The 20208-nt window shown below is 50.8% G+C and overlaps 8 protein-coding genes across 8 annotated transcripts; 4 read left to right on the top strand and 4 right to left on the bottom strand.

Annotated features, from left to right (window-relative positions):
* Positions 1–583: 583 nt before the first annotated feature.
* On the top strand, positions 584–2130 carry AA0111_g5986 (hypothetical protein; the record flags this gene model as incomplete). Its single annotated transcript, XM_028652158.1, has 2 exons — positions 584–1737; positions 1791–2130. The coding sequence occupies 2 exons, from the start codon at positions 584–586 to the stop codon at positions 2128–2130; spliced, it is 1494 nt and encodes a 497-aa protein (XP_028506575.1).
* A 482-nt stretch (positions 2131–2612) lies between these two features.
* On the bottom strand, positions 2613–3572 carry AA0111_g5985 (hypothetical protein; the record flags this gene model as incomplete). Its single annotated transcript, XM_028652157.1, has 1 exon — positions 2613–3572. The coding sequence occupies one exon, from the start codon at positions 3570–3572 to the stop codon at positions 2613–2615; it is 960 nt and encodes a 319-aa protein (XP_028506574.1).
* A 782-nt stretch (positions 3573–4354) lies between these two features.
* On the top strand, positions 4355–5371 carry AA0111_g5984 (hypothetical protein; the record flags this gene model as incomplete). Its single annotated transcript, XM_028652156.1, has 1 exon — positions 4355–5371. One exon carries the CDS (start codon positions 4355–4357, stop codon positions 5369–5371), a length of 1017 nt encoding a protein of 338 aa, XP_028506573.1.
* A 315-nt stretch (positions 5372–5686) lies between these two features.
* Positions 5687–8119, bottom strand: AA0111_g5983 (hypothetical protein; the record flags this gene model as incomplete). Its single annotated transcript, XM_028652155.1, has 4 exons — positions 5687–7048; positions 7094–7228; positions 7277–7975; positions 8072–8119. 4 exons carry the CDS (start codon positions 8117–8119, stop codon positions 5687–5689), a joined length of 2244 nt encoding a protein of 747 aa, XP_028506578.1.
* An 862-nt stretch (positions 8120–8981) lies between these two features.
* On the bottom strand, positions 8982–10945 carry AA0111_g5982 (Deoxyribodipyrimidine photo-lyase; the record flags this gene model as incomplete). Its single annotated transcript, XM_028652154.1, has 2 exons — positions 8982–9537; positions 9591–10945. The coding sequence occupies 2 exons, from the start codon at positions 10943–10945 to the stop codon at positions 8982–8984; spliced, it is 1911 nt and encodes a 636-aa protein (XP_028506577.1).
* A 963-nt stretch (positions 10946–11908) lies between these two features.
* AA0111_g5981 (hypothetical protein) lies at positions 11909–12478 on the top strand (the record flags this gene model as incomplete). The annotated part of the gene is made up of 1 exon (XM_028652153.1): positions 11909–12478. The coding sequence occupies one exon, from the start codon at positions 11909–11911 to the stop codon at positions 12476–12478; it is 570 nt and encodes a 189-aa protein (XP_028506322.1).
* A 2842-nt stretch (positions 12479–15320) lies between these two features.
* AA0111_g5980 (hypothetical protein) lies at positions 15321–16398 on the top strand (the record flags this gene model as incomplete). Its single annotated transcript, XM_028652152.1, has 4 exons — positions 15321–15631; positions 15723–15827; positions 15906–15992; positions 16086–16398. 4 exons carry the CDS (start codon positions 15321–15323, stop codon positions 16396–16398), a joined length of 816 nt encoding a protein of 271 aa, XP_028506321.1.
* A 304-nt stretch (positions 16399–16702) lies between these two features.
* AA0111_g5979 (hypothetical protein) lies at positions 16703–19874 on the bottom strand (the record flags this gene model as incomplete). Its single annotated transcript, XM_028652150.1, has 3 exons — positions 16703–17732; positions 17785–19309; positions 19358–19874. 3 exons carry the CDS (start codon positions 19872–19874, stop codon positions 16703–16705), a joined length of 3072 nt encoding a protein of 1023 aa, XP_028506516.1.
* Between the last annotated feature and the right edge of the window lie 334 nt (positions 19875–20208).

Here is a 20208-nt window from a genome sequence, read left to right as displayed (position 1 = left end):
CTCAAGTTCGCTGCATACAGCGGAGGCGTGGAGGAAATAGTATCTCTGCCCAGGAAGTAGCGATTGCTGCCTATGCGCTTCGTGTAAGACTTCATCTTTCCGTGGTTCGCTCGGAAGCCGTGAAAGCCGGCGAGGCTTTGATGATTCATCTTTCTTGTCGCACCTGCAGGGTACCGGGCATTTCGACATGCAACCTATCGGCCCGCACACGATCGATCGGCAGCTAATAAATTCACTTGCGACCGCTGCAGCGGAATAAAACCCACGTTCCCCTTGGGTTCACTGGCGAGAGCGGACTCGCAGCACATGCCGTCCCCACGCACATCGACCGTTTCCGGCAAGCACCGCTGCACCATATGCAACAAGACGTACTCGACCAATAGCCATCTGCGTCGCCATGAAGCCACACGTGAGCATTTCCCACACAAGCAATCCTTCGCGGCTCACACGCGTCAGATTATGGCAGACAGGACTTGACATGTCCCTCGTGCCAGGCACAATTTTCAAGGAGGTGTGTTCGTCTTGCTTTGATTCCGCTATCGATACGAGCTGACGCATGTACAGAGACCTCGCTCGGCGTCACATGCAGAACTGTTCTGCCCGGAACCATGAAATCATTCTGCCTACCCTAAAGCGTGGTAGAAAGCGCCACTCCTGCGACAGGTGTTCAAAGCGGAAGTTGTCATGCGATACCAAGGTGCCGTGTGCGCGCTGCTGCTCTGGTGGCGCGGTATGTACCTATGAACGAGTAAACCATGCCTCTTCACCTGCCACTCCACGCTCCGACGTCGATACGCGCTCTAGCCACAGCCAGGCCGGTGATGCAGGACCTACTTCCAATGAGCAGCGTGGAGGCATCTCTATTGAATTTCTTCTCAACTTCACGAACCCATCAGGCTACCGTCCATCCGCAGTAATCGCCGCTGAAGCTGCCGAGCTCGATGATGTAGACGGTGAAGCGCGCGCTCAGCTAGATCCAACAGACCAGCAAATGGCCAATGACCCAATGTTCTTCGATTTCGCCGATGTTCCTTCGGTCTTCTTCGGCTTTCCGTTCCTCATGGGAAGGGACGCTGAGTACCCATCTCCAATGATAAGCGATAGTCTAACGCCTGAGCTCGAGGATGCCTACGCGCTGGAAGTTCGTATCAGAGAACTGATACACGAACTCTCCGCTCAGTATAGCTCCATGCTGGAACGCAATGATGCCATTCAAATGGCTTTTGACCTCCAGTTCGCAGAGTCAGTCTTCACGGTAGGAAACGTAAGACACTTTGTTTGGGCTTACTTTCGCTATTTTCACTTCTCATTTCCCATCTTGCACAAGCCAACGTTCGACTTGCAGACGGCATCACTTCCTCTCTTGCTCACACTTATTCTGTTCGGCTCCATGTCTTCCAACGACTCGGATTCTTCCATCGCAGTACGACGGTTCTCATATATGGCGGAGGCTTACGTTTTTGACAAGCTGATTTCGCGGCAAAAATTGCAGACGCCTCAATCAGCATTCGTTAATAACGAAGAGTTTGAACTAATACAGGCGAGCCTTTTGTTCCTGGTCTTTTTGAACAACGTCAACGACCTCGCTACACGACGGCGAATTCGACTCCAGAGGATGCCGTCAGTAAATGCCGCTGTGCGAGCATCAGGCTTGTTCGCACATCGACGAAGACCCTTTATCACGGCCCAAGGTACATATGATTGGCAGGGTTTCATTGCCGATGAGATGCGATTAAGGTACTAGAAGCTGACACATCTTCCGTGTTCGTGGCCGCTAACAATAGCTGCAGAGTGGGGACGTGGACTTGCATATTCGAGACCACTATATCAATCTTCTTCAACACCCCACCACAGATTGCTACAGCTGAGATGACTGGTAGTATGCCATGTGATGAGGATCTATTCAGAGCCGAATCAGCCGCGGACTTTGAGCGGGTGGCCTCACTTGGACGACCAAACCAACAGGCTTATACACTACCCGAACTCATGTCACGCCTTCTCCTCGCACCTCCTAAGGAGAACGAAAATAAGGGGAATCATGTCTCAGCAACAGTAATGTTAATGCTCATTTGCGGTTTGTCATTGCTTTACCTCGACTATGAAGTTACGACTGACCATCCACAGCGTTAATGTCTGCCGTCATGTCTGCCAGAATGAATCTTCTAGTTTCTATGGCTATAGAGCCTATGCTTCGCGCGACCGATCGATGGAAGCGTCTGTGGGACTCTACGTGCCACGACAGCGAAGGTAGATTGTTGCCACACATCGGGTGGGAGAAGCACGCTGCAGAATACTGGTGGCTCACAAGGACGATGTTGAGGGTCATACAATCAGGAGACCAGAGCTGTCGGTATCTACAGCTTGTCCCTTGTGACTCGGGGCAAATCTTGCATGATTTTATTCGCAAATACAAAGACTTCGCGGGATAGATACCACATTTTATAATTCACTTCAGGCTATAACATGCCTAGCGCAAGAACATTGAGCTGCCTCGTGATAATGTAGGCAAGAATACTTCTTCGTTACACCCATGGTTCTTGATCACATCCACCCCCAGGAAGTCAGTAATGACGTGGCGACATAGTCTCATCTATGCGGCGGCGATTACATCCTTATGCAGCAGGCACAACATCAACAAGCGCAAACCCATTCTTCTGTCCAAAGAACCGTCCTTTCACAGACGCGAAGGCCGAGACCGCGAACAGCCCCTCCGCTGGAATTTCCTGGTCTTTCCTCACACTAGTGACTTCCAGGAAATCGCCGTTGTCAAAGTCGAGGAACCACTTGGTTTGGTATGTAATGTTGGTCGTTGGCGATGTCCATACCTCGTTCGGATCGGCAGTCGCATTGAATCGTACGATTGATAAGCCGTAGTTTGTACGAACAGTCGCAAAGCGGAGACGCTGCTCGGGATCCTCGTTGTCGGAGTGCCAGATGCTAGCTTTAACATTCGAGCCAGGAAACTGGATCCCAAACCAGGTGAATCCACCGTCGGGGCCACTACCACCGTATTGTCGATCGTACCACGTCATTGAGCGTTCCCCGTTAACCTGGTACAGCGAGTCGCCGATAGACAACGTGCCCGAAGTTTGGCCACTTGGGAGTGACCATTGCGTGGTGTTACTTTTCCCCCAGTTGAAGAATCCTGTTCCGGCGTTCAAAATCACCCTTGAGCTCGCTTTGACTGTCAAGTTGTACTTGTAGTGGTCGGTTGAACCACCTGAAACCATGCTTGCAAGATTATCGTCTGAATTGCTCGACAGCTCAAATCCTTTTCCCTTAATGCTCAGTCGGCCATTCATTAATGTGGTGTTCCCTTGAAGAGGAACTGTGCTTGAACTCTGCCAGTAAATCTCCGGGTTCCCAACGTCGAGCAAAGAGGTTCTGATGGTGATCTCGTTGGTAGGAAGTACGACGGCCTGAGCTAGAAGTACATATTCGGTATCGTTGCCCGTGGTAAGAAAGTGAGAAAACCAGTAGGAGTTGAAGCCTTCGGCAGCAAGCTGGGTGTCAGGTAATGAGAGTTGCGTTGGCAGATTATTCTGGCAGGTGATGTAAGTGTTCATGTTCATGGTACTTCTAGAGGATAGGAGGAACATTACATCGTATATTGTTGGTGAATTATCTGGAGAAAAATCATAGAGAGCACAGCTCGTTGCTGTGAGTATAGACAGGAGTAGAGGAGCTCGAGTCATGGTTATCGAGGTGCACCCGACTGGATATCAAATGAGTGGTATACTTCTTATAGTAGTGATAGCATCCCATGCCGCCAGCGCTTTTGAAGTGTTTTATATAAGAGTAATCTCTTTGATTACTCAAGGGGGTATCCGGTATGTCCGTAGACCGGATGCTGATCATTCCTTGTCCTATTTCTTTTGAAGGATACAGTAGCCGAGCTGCGGGTCCGGCCGGTGCATCTTGTCTCTGCCTCGACACAATGATTAGAAAACTAGAATCATTCTTGTAGCCTCATATAGCACACGGACCATCGAGCAATGGGATCGACGTTTTGGAACGACGGCGTTAGGGTTGATGGGATCGACCTGTGGGGCATAGGCTAAATGTTGGGTTCTTTGCCGAAATGTGGTTGGGTTCATTACCGAAACGTCGCTGCGGCACGTTCACAGCTCGCGGATCTAGATGCCAGCGCCCGCGAAATCCGACTCTTACATGAGCTCCGTTAGTGAGTCCCTCTACCAAAGGCATATGGCCCAGACTTTGCTATGGATGACAACATCAGCGTGTTGATTAGTGTTTACATATAATGATGTGTCTGCCGCGGTCCTTCTCATGTGGGCCCATCCACGCCGTGACCTGAAAGATTCGCGACTGTCTTCAGCCCTTACTCTATAAAATGGTGTTGCGACGATCGGCGCGGGCGGCTACACGTACGGCTCAGCAGGCAGCAAACAGTGCAGCAAAAAGGAGGTACTCCAATTCCTCGACCAGTGAGGAGACCCTTAGCAAGCGCGTTAAAAGTCAAGCTGCAAGTCGTTCTGCAAAAAGAGTCGGTACAGCGCAGGATTGGGGGCAAAAGAGGAACGAAGACGAACACACCAGAACTAGCAAGAGTGATGGTACCAAGGCAGACGATGAAGCCGTGGCGGAGAAGAAGTGGAAGTCATGGTCAGCCCACGCAACGACGACGCCGTACCCTGATTTCGGCCATCCTGCACACCGCGAATGCCAGGTAGCATACGATGTGCTGCACAAACTGCATAACGACGCTGTAGAGGCTGAGATAGACGAGCACACACCTGAAACAATACCGTTCGTTCTAGATGCCATGATTGTCGCAGTCCTCAGCCAAGCGACGAGTTGGAACAACGCAAAACGCGCCATGGATAGCATGAAGGAAATGTACGGCTCGGTATTTGCATACGAAAAGATACATGCTGGTGGACCAGACAAATTACAAGAGACTATTCGCTGCGGCGGACTCCACATCAGGAAGACCAAGATCATCATGTCCATCTTGGATGAAGTCAAGCGACGATACGGGCGCTGGAATTTAGACCATCTCCTGGAAGCAAGTGACGAAGATGCCATGAAAGAGCTGATGAGCTACAAGTACATTGGCTCAAAGTCTGCTTTTGTCGTCATGGGCTGGTGTTTGAAGAGAAAACGGTTCACCGTGGATACGCATGTCTATCGCATAGCTGGCTTGTGGGGCTGGAGACCGAAGGACGCCACTCGTGAGAACACACAACTACACTTGGATGCGGTAATCCCAGCCAACCTTAAGATTAAACTCCACTTCTTCCTTATACAGCACGGACGGACCTGTCCTGCCTGCCGCGGTGGAAGCAAAGATACCACGGGCTGCGAGGCGCACACGGAAATAAGAAAGCAGCTCAAGCAAAGATCGTAGAATTGCAGTATCCCATGCTTGTATAGTAATACACCTTGTACTGTATGTCCTTTTGCAAAATGAACCAATTTAAAGCAAAGGAACGTAGTCAAGACTTTATGTCGCTGTTGCGAACGCGAATCACCGAGCGCGTCAACCCAAGAAGTTAAGACGCCGGTGAGCAGATACGAGAGAATGGGAGTAGGCGACACGATTGTGATGAGAGAATGGTAGCCGAAGGTACAGAGAATTATATTCTATAGAGGAAAAGTGATGTAGCAGTCACGAAGTTATGATATGAACGATCGAATCAAATGATTCGCACCTCAACACCTCCTAGCTATTGTATGACTGATTAGGAGTCTGCGGCCACCAACTTGAAGCCAAGCAAGGATGACCGTCTATCTCTCTGGATGTACTCTCGACATCCACATGTGGTTGGCGTGGCATGCGCGAAAAAGCCGAGGCTTTGTGCGTGCTGTCCAGCAACACTGTCGAGGTTTTCGGTGTCTCAGGCCACCACCCAGAAGTCGAGCATAAGTTCCTTCCGATGCTGTGAATGAAGTCCACAGGTCTAGTATTCCAGCTCGGAGCTAAGCAAGCATTTTTATGCTTGTTGTCAAAGGTTACGTTATGTCTCGTGCCTTCATTCTCACTGACCCTAAGCGGCAACTCTTGTACGCCTAGATATTTTCTTTGCCATTCTTGACCTGTAGCTCCTGGATGGGGCATTCGCGTTTTAGGCGGAGGCTCGGTGTTGACATCGATCTTCTCTGTGTAGCTTCCTGTTTTGTTTTCGTAATCCAACTTCATGACCATTTCACCGTCTTCGGCTTCGAAACGCACGCGTACAGGAAGCCAATCCGGGATCTTTTCTCCAGCCATAGTATCGAGGGCTTCCAGAAGGGGTTGTTCATCGACGACAGAGACGTCCCACTGGATGTGTATCAAGTTACATTGACCTATGACCCAGGCCTTCATACGTTCTGCACGTGATAACTCCTTCGCAATCTCGGGGTGGATGTCTGGCGAACTGGATCGTGATCGCTGAGTAGAAATTCCTCTTATTGTACGGTGCCATGGACCAATCGTCATCTGAAGCGGCGTGTGCAAGCGTAGTGTTACAAGCGGTAAATCTTGAGAAACAGAAGCGGCCCATCTCAAGGACTTTGCAATGTGTATTGCGCTGTCTACGTCGATGATTCGTAGTTGTTGAGGTGATGGAAGCAGCGATGACTCTGCCTCGATGGGGAAGTGTCGATACAGCGTGTCCGCAAGACCGCAAAGCACTGTCTGCAACATCCAGTATCTTGTGCAAAGGATCATACTTCGCACGGAACTGAATTCTAGCGTATCCGGCATTAGGTCAGCGACATCTGGTGATGGCGGTATGGGTACTGCAGAGACTGATGTTTGCATCAGTTCAGATACGTGTTGCGAGATATCGATTTGTATCAGACGCTCCATGTGCGACATGGCGGTCGCAAGGGCATTGGCATCGTCAGGGTTCGAGATAGCGTGCCGAACTAAGGACACTGCGTAGGGGCACTGAATGAAGACGTGCATGATGGCCATCGATGCTCTTTGCGATGGTGACAGTATTATCACGTCTGAATCGATCGGTGGAGGGTATGTCGCTGATAGATAGAATTCGTTATGGTATACTGACGTTCGGCCTGCCAATATCGCCTCGTTTACCTGCTAACATTAGCACCGAATGTCAAAGATCAGAGCGACACTCACGTCATCAATATAAGTGTTATCGATCAGATCCCAGAAATGCTCGTCATCAACATCCGACACAGATCCTGACCTCAGCAGTTCGGCGAGGCCAAACGCATGTATGGCGTGGTACATAGTATCCAGCCCCAAAAGAGCCTAGGGGGTTGTCAGTGAAATTCTAAAGCTCTCAATATGCAAGCTTACTTCCGCAGCGTAGTGCAGTTTTGTTGCTAACAAGACATCGTACGTTGTATTAGTGTTAGTGCTCATTACAACGAGCTGCAGTTCCTTCAGTGCTTTGGCTTTCGACGCTTTAGCGACCTTGCGCCTCGAGTGTGTATCATCTCGAAACGTCCCATAGCTGTCGACTAGAAACTCAACAGCAAGGTCTAACATCTTGCTCGAGCCGATGCGCGAAGGTATCGACTGTATCCAGGTTCCCAGTATCTCAAAAGGTTGCCTTCCTATAGGGTCCGGTCCCAACATGCCAACATATCGTGCGATCAACGTCGTCTCAGGAGAGGATGGCTGGTGAGCTACGAGTGTGTTCTCTTCGCTTAGTTTCCAGAGGTAAGCCTCAAGCGCACGTTGCTGTTTGTTTGTTTTCTTTTTCGACAGATGGCTTCTATACTTCGAGCGTGGCGCCAGGGTCTGGAAGTAACCTTGTCCATCCTCGGCGCGCCTTTCTGTTGTAACACATAGATTTGGAGGCGTTGTTGAAGGCGATGTGAACTCTTCATCAGAAGGAGCCAGCGAATATGTGATGGGTGTGGTTCTTGATTTTCCATGTTTGGTCAGCTGGTTTGGGTCCTGCACCACAAACGCCGAAGCTTTTCCGTAGGAATAGGTGCATGGTCGGTCTTTCTTCTTGCATGAGCTACATTTGGGTCGCTCCTCATCACACTATGCGACTATTAGCACAATCTTCATTCCATTCCAGATGGTTTGCTATGCTTCGCGGTGCTTTATGTTGCTCTCTGTCAACGGCGGGTGCTTTACCTTGACTTTCCGCTGACGACACGTGTCGCATTTTCCAGTTTGTGTCATAAGAAATGTGTTCAGTCTATTAGCGTTGTCAGAGCCTCCTCCAGAGATCCTAGATGCGCTAGACTTTTGTGCTGGATGTACGACAAAAGGGTGCCTGCAGAACGTGGCTGCCTGGTTGACGATCGAGTCAGATGCGGATATACTTCCACAGTAGGAAATACAGTCGATCAAAGTTCATGAACCGGGAGTATACATAATCCGAGAATATACATAACTATTCGGGCAGTACTCTGAAATGGAATCGCGAATGTTGATGGTATGGAGGGCGCCATCTGTACACCGCGAGTGGCGAAGATCCGGGCTGAATCAGCGTAGCCAGATGTAGTTAGCCTCTCATAGTCCGCCGAAGATACCCTCCCACCAGACCGTCTTCCACAGCTCTCTCTTCCAGGATATAGCCCCCAGAATGCCTGCATCGGTATGCGAGACTGGGATATCTGATTGCATTGTTTCTACCAACTTTCACTCGACACTTCACCATTTTGAGCCTTGTCAAACATAATGAAATTGTGCCTGCGTGGGAGGCATATCTCGTTTATACTGTCTTTACCTTCTCAGCTCAGGAAGTGTGCTTGTATTATAGAAGACCTCATAATACCTTAGGTTCAATAACACAAGATAATAGTACAGGCAGAGAGAATTCATGAGCTATGGTTAATCAGAGCGCTGCCAACGCTTTAAGCGTCTGAGCCACGCGATCACGTTTACGCTATGATAGGGATCAGTTCCAACTACCAGATGGAGCTCTCGAATCGTAGTACGGCGAGTCACTGCCAGACGTATATATTGGAACATCCGTATCGTGATTGGGTTGCAGCTGTTCAGAATTGCAAAGAGGTTTGACGTTCTACCTTTAGACCCTTCACGCAGTCTCCCTTCCGATGCCTGCCTTGTACCGTGCCAGACACCTCTCTCTAGCAAATTTATGCTCAACTACTGGCTCAGGGTAGCCTTTCGACTTTGCGGCTTGTGCCGCCTTCCCACCCGCACCATAAGGGTTATGTATGGCCGGCCCCTCTATCTCTTCAAGTTCTGGAACCCATAATTTGATGAACTCTCCCTCCTCGTCAAACCTCTCGGACTGCGTCCATGGGTTGAAGATTCGAAAGTATGGTTGGGGATCTACGCCAGTTGATGCACTGAAGCCCCAGCCGCCATTGTTCGACGAGAAGTCGCCATCAACGAGATGTGTGAGAAAGTATTGTTCACCAAGACGCCAGTCCAGCAGAAGGTGTTTTGCAAGGAAGGAAGCTGCGATCATGCGAAGGCGGTTGTGCATGTAGCCGGTGTGATTCATGCAACGCATTGCTGCGTCAACGATTGGGTAGCCTGTGCGGCCTTGAGTCCAAGCCTGGAAGTGGGCGTCATTGTATTCCCATTCAATGTTCGTGTATTCGAACTTGAAGGGCTTGTTCATGCTGAGGAAACTGTTAGTTTCGCTGTAACACCAAGAATGAGATGCAAACTATACCAGACGTATGGCCAGTGTACAAGCACATGTCGATAAAAATCACGCCATGCAACTTCTCCAATCCAACCTTTGACACCATCCTTCCCACCATCGAGCTTTTTCGCGCTATTGACATCTCTTGCCATACGTACACTGGTTCGGGCTGCTAGCGTGCCAGCGGCGTGATGTACGCTCACGCGTCCTGTGCTGTTCTTCGCGGGGAAGTTACGTGTATCCTTGTATTTGCCGATCTTTTCGATCAAAAAGCGTTCTAGGCGGTCAATGGCGGCGGCCTCGCCTGCGGGCCACAGGTGGTGGAAGCGTTCTTTTTCTTCTTGTGTCAACGACTTGCAATCGGGGAGGTCGGGGACTTTCGAGTCAAAGAGCTGGGTGAACTTTTGGCGGAAATTTGGAGAATTACGTTCAGGTATCGGTCGCTCATTCAAGAGATGCGGGTGCGCGTGTAGATACGCAACCCATGCCCGATACCAGGGGCTGTACACGGCGTATTGTTTCCCACCTCCTGTCTTGAGACTTCCTGGCGGCACAACACAATCATCGTGTTGTGGGTCGAAGTTGATACCTTTCTCCAGCATCTTACGTACTAAACGCTCTTCTCGCCGCAGCTCGTCGGGTTCATATTCCAGGTTGCAAAATACGTTCTTTGCATTCCAGCTCTCAGCCAGCTCCACCAGTCGCCTTGTCACGTTCTTCCTCTCCGCAATTGTCTCAACATATAGCGGAATGTCGAACTCTTCGAGCTCCTGTTTCAGTGACTCGACCGAACGCAGTTCGAAATCACACTTGGGTGGGCTGACCAGATGAGCTTCCCAGTCTTGTGGGCTCATGAACCAGACACCTATTACACCCACACCCTTCGCTTTGGCCAATTGGGCAGCCTGCGATAAGCCTGTATTATCCCGTATCCGCAAATCCCTCTTGAACCAGTGAACCACGGCATCGCCAAATTGCGCCTTGTTTGTTTCCCGGATAGCCGTGCGCCTATCTTTTGTGCTCTCTAGCGTCTTTGCCAGTATTTCGATGGGCCGCGGTATCTCGTTTGCATTGTACAGGGCGCATCGCTCATTGCTCATCTCAGCAGGGTAGTAACGTCTGTCAACTATCCCTGCTCGCTCTTCTGGCCGCGAATGATCAAATTCGCCTTCACCTTCTTCTTCTTTCTTTACTGCCTCCCCAGGCGCTCCATTCTCAGTATTTCTCGCTATCGAATCTATCGGTGGCGCGCTGTCTGCGAAGGCTTTCGAAAGGGGTTTAGCAACGCGCGAGCGCTTGTTGGGTGCATCGCCGGATACATCGGTGTAGTTTCTTGCAGATGCTGCATTGGGTGGGATACTGGCTTTACGTTTTGGTGGCATCGTGGCTACCTAGGTAGTCTCTTCGCTGAAATGGCTGGGCAGTATGTAATGCGCGTGGAGGGGCTGACGCGTGGGATACTGTGGATCGGATGTCGCGAACGTGCGAATACCATGCGCATTCGAATAAAGAGGAATTGAGGCCATGGCTGCTCTACTTCCCTCGACGCGTTTAGCTTTCGCGTGTGTTTAGTACCGATCGATGACGCAGATAGTCCCTGAAACATGGAGGGTCCAGATCGATGTCAGATTAGCGAGCCAAGCCCTGCATGCAGCCTGCCACGCGACTTATGCATCACATATACTTCATTCTTCTATCCTCAAGAACAATGAGCGTATATACCCTAGGTGGGCAGCCAATACTTATCAAAGCATATCACCATCACCACTGAATTGCGCATAATCTTCTCAGGGGTACTGACAACTCCTAGTGCAATCTCAGGGGACATTATCGCGTACTCAAGACCAACTTCGCGCCCTATATCTACCTTGACGGGCAGTCGGTCGTAGCTATGAGTGTTATGCATTGCACAAGATTTCAGTTTCTCGTCTCCTGTTGCCACGACGATTACCAAGACTCGTGTCCACGTCGCCCTTTTCTCTTCACCGACTCAGTTCAAGGTTGCTCAATCTTGGCTTCCCCGCAGTTATACAGTCCTTTCAGAAGCCACATAGAGACTGTCCCAACAGGCCCGACTACGCACAACTGCTCCGGTGCCAATCCCACATTTCAAGCTGGATATGTTCTTTCCGCCCGCATATCGGACCGACTTCGTGCAATCTACTAATCCATCTTACAAACGAGCTCTTTGCATGCCGTCAAGTTCCGCTAGATGAATCTGAAGATGCCGTCGGCTTCTACAACAATGGTAGATATGCCGTCGGCATACATGGGGTAAATATACGTTCTATTCTGTCTCAATTCCTCTCTTGGCCCATATCAATCACTTTCTTCACCAGTCGAAGATGGCCAAGACCAACGCCCGATTATTGTTGCTACATCTTTTGGTGTGTCTGACAACTGCTTCCACTGTTCAACCAACTGTCAAAACAACAAATGGCACGCTGGTTGGAGTTAGAAATGCACAATACAACCAGGACTTCTTCTTAGGCATTCTGTATGCCCAACCGCCCATTGGAAATCTCAGATACAAGCGTCCCGAGCCCCTCCATCAGCCTTGGGAGCAGCAGAATGCTACCGAAACTGGCCCATGGTGCCATTCGTCGCCTCTTACGTTGCCCGTGTTCTCGCAGACCGGAAACTCTCACGAAGAAAGCGAAGACTGCTTAACGCTCAATATTGTACGGCCAGCCACTGCTCATAGCATCTCCAAGTTTCCTGTCCTTGTCTACATCCATGGTGGAGGTGTTCAGGAGGGCAGCGGCGCGGATCAGAGGTACAACATGTCTTTCCTGGTACAAGAATCAGTTGGCGCTGGAGCGCCGATCATTGGCATCACCATCAACTACCGACTTTCTGGCTTTGGCTTCCTATCTGGTAGCGCGCTACAAAAGTCCGGCGTTATGAACCTATGACTGCATGATTAACGAGCAGCACTTGGTTGGATACAGGATAATGTCGCCGCTTTTGGCGGTGATCCGTCTCGAGTAACAATACAAGGCGAATCTGCGGGTGCACTATCTGTCGGATATCACTTTCTCGCTTATGGGGGTCGTGACGATAGCCTTTTCCGCGCAGGCATAGCCTAAAGCGGTGGGCCGGCATCGATTGGTCGAGTTATAACTTTGCAACAACAAGATAGCCTCTACAATGACGTACTCCACCAGACAGGCTGTATCAACTCAACTGATACGCTTGACTGCTTGAGAGGTGCTCCTGTTGAAATGCTAAAGACTGCCTTCTAGGGCGTGTCATACTTTCCTGTTCAGGACGGAGACATGATCTCAGAAAATCCGTTTGTGGCTTTGAAAGAGGGAAGGTTTATACAGCGGCCTATACTTTCTGGTACAAACACCAATGAGGTAACTTCGTTCGCCATTAGCGAAGGCTTCAGTGTAAACAGCACCACCGAGTTTCGAGCGGCAGTCGCAAGATATTTTGATCAAGGCGTAGCCAACACATCTGTTGACGCTATAGCCACGGAGTACCTCGAGGGACCATCGCCAGAAGAGGTTCAGTCTTCGCTCGGCAGTGTACTGCCATCCCCCCGATCGAATTATGGAACTCTCTACGGAAGAGCTGCCTTGTTCAGAGGAGATCAACTATTTATCGCCGCAAGGCGCTTGAGTACCAAGATGTGGGCTAAATTCGGCATCCCCGCTTTCAGCTACCGTTTCGATACGGTGCCCAGTAGTGTTTCACCAGAGACTTTAGGTGCTGCTCATTTCGCGGATATTCCTTTTGTATTTTGCAACGTTGGTGGCGTTGGACATGAAGTCAACTTTCTTGCATCCAACGTCACAACGTCACAACGTCACGCGACCAGTACCTGGAACTCAGTAAGCGTATGAGCCTAATGTGGTTGAGCTTCGTCAACGAGCTCTCGCCAAATGCTCGTTTTGGTATGTGTACTAACGCTCGTAATTCTACAAACAGGTATTAACGAGGAACAGCACTGGATTCCGGTCTGATCTGGCCAGCATACACAAACAGAAGCGCTACAAACATGGTGTTCAGAAATCATGGTCTAAGTTTGGAAGATGGTACTTGGAGGGCTAGTGCGATCAGTCGCCTGAACAGCGCTTCTGCAGGCTCTGAAGCTTAGCAGATGGTGATTGTCAGGTCAATAGACTTGGTCTCATCTTCTGTGGAGAGCTGATGTGGACCACTGATCTTATGAGGCGGGTTCATGTTCACCTGCTTGTATTCACAATGCCTGCAACGTATGCTACTATATGCGCTCGTCCGGAGTCTTTGTCACTCCGCTACATGGAAACCCCACGTCGACTTCGTCATACCCTGGAAGTAAGCGCATGTAGCGTGATATCCTCGTGATAGAACGCGCACGTGTAGTAGTGACGGTGTGAGCTCAGTAAGACGGAGATTTCACCGGTCGGAGAGAGGATTGGAGCTTGGCTGAACATTATGTTGGTAATCTGGAATCCTCAGAGGTTGCTTACTTGCTTGCTGGGTTTGGAACCAGTTATCTAGTTCCAGTCATTTAGCTAGGTGTTATATAAGCAGTAGCACAGACGAAGCCCTTAAATTCTTGGTGGCGCTCCTGAAATTCGGCTCTGCTGCACTGCCATTGGCCCCCAAAGGCCTTCCACCTTAGCCGTTAGGGCGAGGCAGACATGATTGGGATACGAGTATGATGCCAGGACCAATGCCAGAGCTTCGCGAAGGCTCTCTATTTATGGCTGAGATAAGCCGCCGATCTCTGAGCGACCTGGGCTTTGGTGCTCCTAGCAGATGGCCATAGGAGCCGGCCGCGGTGGAGGAGCGTGGGCGATGGGAACGATGCGTCATCGCATGCCGCGACGAAGAGCGCAACTATCTAAGAAGGAAGACTAGAAGAGCGATGGTTACGAGCAGTAACGGTGTTGGCGTTGGCGCAAGGCAGCGGTAAGGACAGGTCGGCAGGTACAAGCCGCGTGTAGCGAATCTCAAGCGGGGGTCATCCATGCGCCATGCTGCAGTCGCGAACAGCCAAACGTCTCCCTTCCTAATTTCATCGCTACTGTCGCAATTTCCTCTTTCTCTCAAGTTTCGTCGCAGATGATCGAGGGCCTTATTATGGCCAACACCGCCATGGTGGCAACCTATAGTAAGCCTCCTTCTCGGCCCTACGAGGCGTCCCACGAACGGAAGTTCTAACCGTGCAAGCCAAACTACACCATGCCAGTTCCCCACGCACAGCCACTCACCTACGGCATTGCTCACGATGCGATCCGCTTGGTTGAAGCTAATGAGCAAGATCGAAGCCGACAGTAGGAAATGGCTCGCCTAATACACCCAGTTCAATTTCCCGTGTTGCCTGCGATGCTGCCTCGCACCTAGATACCGAAATGGGTCACTACTCAGAGACATGCGAGAAAGCTTAATTGAGCCTCATCAGGCTTCCCTCTGACTAAAAGAAGGCGTTGCTCCAATGAATGTTCTTGTACACTGCGTCGAGCGGGTCACGGCCACCAAACATAGCCCTTCATCCGAACTACACGTTCTGGCCGAACTTACAGCGTGGCTCTAGCGCGTCTTCAACTTGCAAACGACAAATCCTACTCGCTGCTGAAGAACTGAAAAGGATCATGGGGCCAAATCGAAAGAGTACAGTGCTGCTGGGAAGGCAGTGACTTCGGTCGTGAGTCGGTGGTCGATAGCTGGGAAAGCACAAAGCTCGTGCTGAGATGGAAGGCCTCATATCATATATAAGAGTCAGAATGAGAGACCCTCTGGGTCATATACATTATCGAAGCCATGGAGACCCCCGTTTCACCAGCTCTGACCATGCCCTCTATCCGACCCCATTCTAGCGCTATAAACAACATGGAGCATTCTTCTCTAGCCGATTTACATTCTTCTATAACTCTTCATGTTGTGTCCGTCCTCAAAACTCATGCTCTCCTTTGCGAATTCTACAGTCTACTCTGGCAGTCTGTCCGACCCGTCCAGTGCTCAAGTGAAATGTCTCATCGAAGAGAGATACGCGCAAACCCCACAGGACCAGGCCCCAGAACCGCCGCTCGTCAATATGGTCCCCCAGCCCCAGAACCGCCGGCAGCACCACCGTACGTATTGCATCCTTCCATATCAGCGCTCATTTATCATCGACCGAGTCATACCAACGTTTTGGCCGTTTCATTAACCAATTCCACCCAGAATCATCATCCTTTCCCAATCTGGCAAAGCACAAGCGCCCCACTTCCAGGTACCAGACCCTGCCGATCAGCAAGTCCAGCCGCGACCACCTACGTCATCCCTGTCGTACGTATGCACCCTTGCTAGAAACATCTATTATTGGTTCTCCTCTGTCTTTCAACTTTCTGACTCTCTACTCTATAGACTAGAAGCCTCACCAGACGAGCTTGAAGCTACCGAAACTTCGTGCCCACCCGACAAACCCGAGCCCGAACCGCATCCAGCACCGCCGTAAGTATCCAACCCATCCTAAAGCATGCATGCGACGTGTCGCGAACGTCCAGGCACGATCGTCACGCAGCATAAACATTAACCCAACCCCAGTGTAATCATCCTACGCGACGAAACACTCAGTTCGTCCCCACCAGCCTCCGCGCCACCCACTTATCCCGCTACAACACACACACCCCCTACGATGGGCTCCAAAGTCAGCAAAGTCAAAGAGCAAGCCTCGAACGGGAAGCTTCAGCCAAGCCAAGAGCGTCTAGACAAGGAAGAGATGAAGGAGCCAGACAATTATTACACACATCGCAGCAAGAGCATGCGTCGGAAAGCTGGCAAGACTGGAGCTAGCAGTGGCGCTGGAGGTGCGCAGGGCGGAACGGCTGGAGGTGCTGGTGGTGCTGGTATTGCATAAATGTTCAGACAGCAATTTTTTCTTGGGTCACAGAATAAGAAGTTGCATGCAAGGTGGAGGCAGATTGACAACAACCGGTAGACAAGGGCATGGCTTGGGGGCGTTCAGGGTTGCTTTTTTCCGGGAATGTAGCATAGCAACGCATTTACATGAGAATTTCACCTCTTGATCATCGCATGATAGGTGGGTCTCTTTGAGTGGTAACCTTGGTTACTTTATCACAGCGCGAAGACTACTTTTGCGAATGAATACATTACATTACTCAAATCTTCTATCATAGTTCAGCCCCTACCATCTTCAACACCTAATGCATGGTTGCATTTCCACCACCAACACGATAGCTCTCAGGTGGACCGTTGTGGCTGTATACAACTCCACCCAGATCTAACACGACCTTCTGCAGGATAACGTTGGCCTCGACTAACCAAAGCTTCAAAGTGTGTTTTCCGGGAGCAAGCTCGCCATGGTTGGTAGTGTTATACCACGCACTGTCCGCAACAGCCTTGCCCCAGCCAACGGGGAAGTTGGGCTGAGGCTGGTCAATGACGAACTCGCGACGCGCCTCCGTCTTGTTGTCGACTTGTGCGATGTACGCGAGGGGTACCTTAGGGTTGATGTTGTGGGTAGGTGTAAGAATAAGAGTGACGTTGAGCCCCTTGGCGGATGTTGTAGGAGTGAAGGTGACGAAGTCATACTCTAGACTTGGAGCACTGGAGGAGTCTAGGCCTTCGGCGAGGTTGTCTGTGAGCTTCACACCAGAAAGGGTGCGTCCGTACTTGGGCAGAACCTGGTAAGAATGATCGGATGAACCAGGGGTTGTGCGCGTGTAGTGTTCTGCTTCGAAGGCGAGCTGGCCAGCTGACTCGACGAAGCCAGCGTTGAAGTCTTCTGGAATGGAGGTCTTGTTGACCATGACCATGACTTGTGGGTTGCCACCCTGAGTACCGTAGTCGGTCGAGCTGGAGAAGTTCAGCTTGCTTTGAGCACCGAAGCCGTCTTCGACCTTGCTCCAATCGACATCAACATAAATGCGGATGTCCTCATCGTTGGGCTGCATGGTTCCTTTGACTTGAGAGAGCGTGACGAAAGGATCGACGCTGATGTTCCACGAGAATGGTCCAGTACCACGGTGAGAGATCTCAACCCATCGCTTCGGGGTGAAGGGAGTCATAGCCGGAAGAGTCAAAGAGGATGCACCATTACCGTGCCACATGTCGTCACCAGGAATGGTAGCGTTGGAGCCTTCGACCGAGACACCCATATCGCCTGCTAGCGAACGTTCCTGAGTTTGCACCCAACGAAGGTCAGGAGTAGATTGGCGCATAGGTTGTTGCCTGTTATGATATCAGTATGAGAACAACTGACAGAAAATGTACCGAGACTTACCAGTATCCTTGGTAGCCCAAATGGGTTTGGTCCATCATGTGGTCCCACTTGCCATTGAGCTGAGTGTGGTAGAGCCTCGTAAGGTTGTGGTCCTTGTTCATGCCATCAATCACACGCTGCATCCATCTGTTCGCGCTATTGCGACCCATTTGCGCGTAGATGATATTCCTGGCGCCGGAGACTTGTACATCGACATGATTGCCACCAGCAAGCACGCGATGGAGGATGATCTCGTAGAAAGCGGGTTGTTGCTCGGGAGAAAGTGCAGCGTTAACTTCGTTGGCTCGGTCTGCGAGAGCCTCCCACCGCGCAAGAATGTGATCAGCTTCCTCGTAGTTGAGTACACTAAAGGAAGAGGGCTCAACCCATTCAAACTTGCGCATGTTGGCGAGGAAACCATACTCATCCATGATTTCTGCGATGGTCTCAGCATGTTCTTCGCCAAAGTTGCGGGCAGCGAATCCGGCAAGCCACTCAGGCACAGACGACTCGTCGTAAGAGTCCATGTCGTAAGCGATATCGAACCAATGGCTGATGGCGATCTCAGCAGGCTTGATGTCACCAACATTGACGATCCAGATACGGTCAGCCTCGCGGTCCTTGGCCAACTTCATCTGCTCATATGTTTTCTGGAGTTGGATGGTATCCTGCCACTTGAAGTTACGAGAGTCACCGACGTAATCAAAGTGGTAGTAGACACCAGCACCACCGGATCGCTTCTTCTCGTCGCCGACTGGGAGACGGCGAATGTTTTGCCAGTTGTCTTCGGTCCAGAGGAGGGTGACCCAGTCGGGAACCTGCATTCCAGCTTCAAAGTAATCCTGAACTTCCTTGTACAAGCACCACATCTGGGGTACTTCAGACGCATTTCCATGGATTTTGTTGAGAATGTCTTGCTGAGCATCAACAACAGCCTCAAGGACCGAGGTTTGAACATCGGAGGACATTGCTGTGTCGTGATATCCGCGCATGCCTACTGTGACGACATTCTCATATGGCGCAGCGCGCTCGGCACCCTCGTAGAAGTAGTCGTAAAGAGTGGCGTTGTTGGTAGCCCAAGACCAGCCAGATTCAGCACCCTTGGCGACTTTGCTCCATTCCTGAGTGGCGCGGACCATGGGCTCGGTATGCGACGTGCCCATCACGATACCATACTCATCGGCCAACGGCTGGTTGCGTGCGTCGTCCACGTTGAACATGCCGTTCCACATAGCCGGCCAGAGGTAGTTGGCCTTGGATCTGAGCAGCAGTTCGAAAACCTTGGAGTAGAATTGTGCTCCAAAAGGTGCGCCATATGGAGACAAAGGATACCGGTCATTTGCCCAACCGGTCAGGGCTGGTGCTTCGTCGTTGATGAAGAATCCTCGGTACTTCACGGATGGTGTCTTCTGGACTTTTGTCGTTTGAAGCAGGTAAATAGAATCGTGTTTCTTCGCGGGTACATCAGCGAACCAATGCCATGGGGAGACACCGATCTGCTCAGATACATCGTAGATACCATAGATGGCACCACGGCGATCGCTGCCTACAAAGGGTTAGCATTCGGCATCTATGATGGCCATGTTATACATACCAGCAATGACGAGCGCGTCACCAGTCATATTTCCAACACCATGTACTACAGTGCTAACATAGGACTCCCATTGACCTTCAACCCCGCTAACATCAAGCTGTCCGCTTGATATCAAGTCATCGATCAGACTTGAGTTACCAATGGTACCCACAATGATAGTTCCTCCGGTAGCACTAGAAGCAGTACTGCCGCTAACGCTCCAATCATCGCTGATGCCAGTGACATTGAAGATCATCGAAGCATTGGCTGTTGCCGTTCCAGAAGCTGTGAGTGTTCCATTGGTACCGGTAACACGTCCGAAGTCGATAGCAAGGTCGTGGGCGGCGCGTAAAACACCAGGCCAATCCGCAGCATCAGCATGGATACTGACTGGTGAGCCACGAGAGGCAAGAAGAGTTCCATTGCCGGCTGAGGTTGTGACAGTGGGCTTGCGGAAGGCTTCAACAGCGGAAGCAGATCCAGCAAAGGCGACCGAGAGCGAAAGGGCGCCGACCACGGTGCGAGAGAGGAGCTCCATGATGCTTGGTCAGTAGTTGAGCAACGTCCTGAACAATGCCAGAAGGCTCGCGGAGATACCCTGCTTTTGAATGCTTCCCCAGACCATCGCCTCGTGATAGAGGCCCTTGCCCCCGTAACCAAGATTCTCCACCAACCTATTCCTTTAATCAACTAGTAATCGTGCATATCGTAAATCACCTACCCATCAAGTACCTAGCAACTGCAAATCCAGGTACGCATGCGGTGCTGGCCAACGACGGCCCGATATGACAAACCCTAGTCGTTTACCCCAGCCGGGACCGGTTGTTCTGCATGGCTAAATTGAGGTGACGTACAGCAGCCAGTCGCGTTCT

The sequence above is a fragment of the Alternaria arborescens genome (assembly GCF_004154835.1).
Source record: "Alternaria arborescens strain FERA 675 chromosome Unknown contig_12, whole genome shotgun sequence".
In the NCBI taxonomy this organism is placed as follows: Eukaryota; Fungi; Ascomycota; class Dothideomycetes; order Pleosporales; family Pleosporaceae; genus Alternaria; species Alternaria arborescens.
Note: the sequence above shows the minus strand (reverse complement) of the source record. Positions and strands in the feature narration are given on the sequence as shown.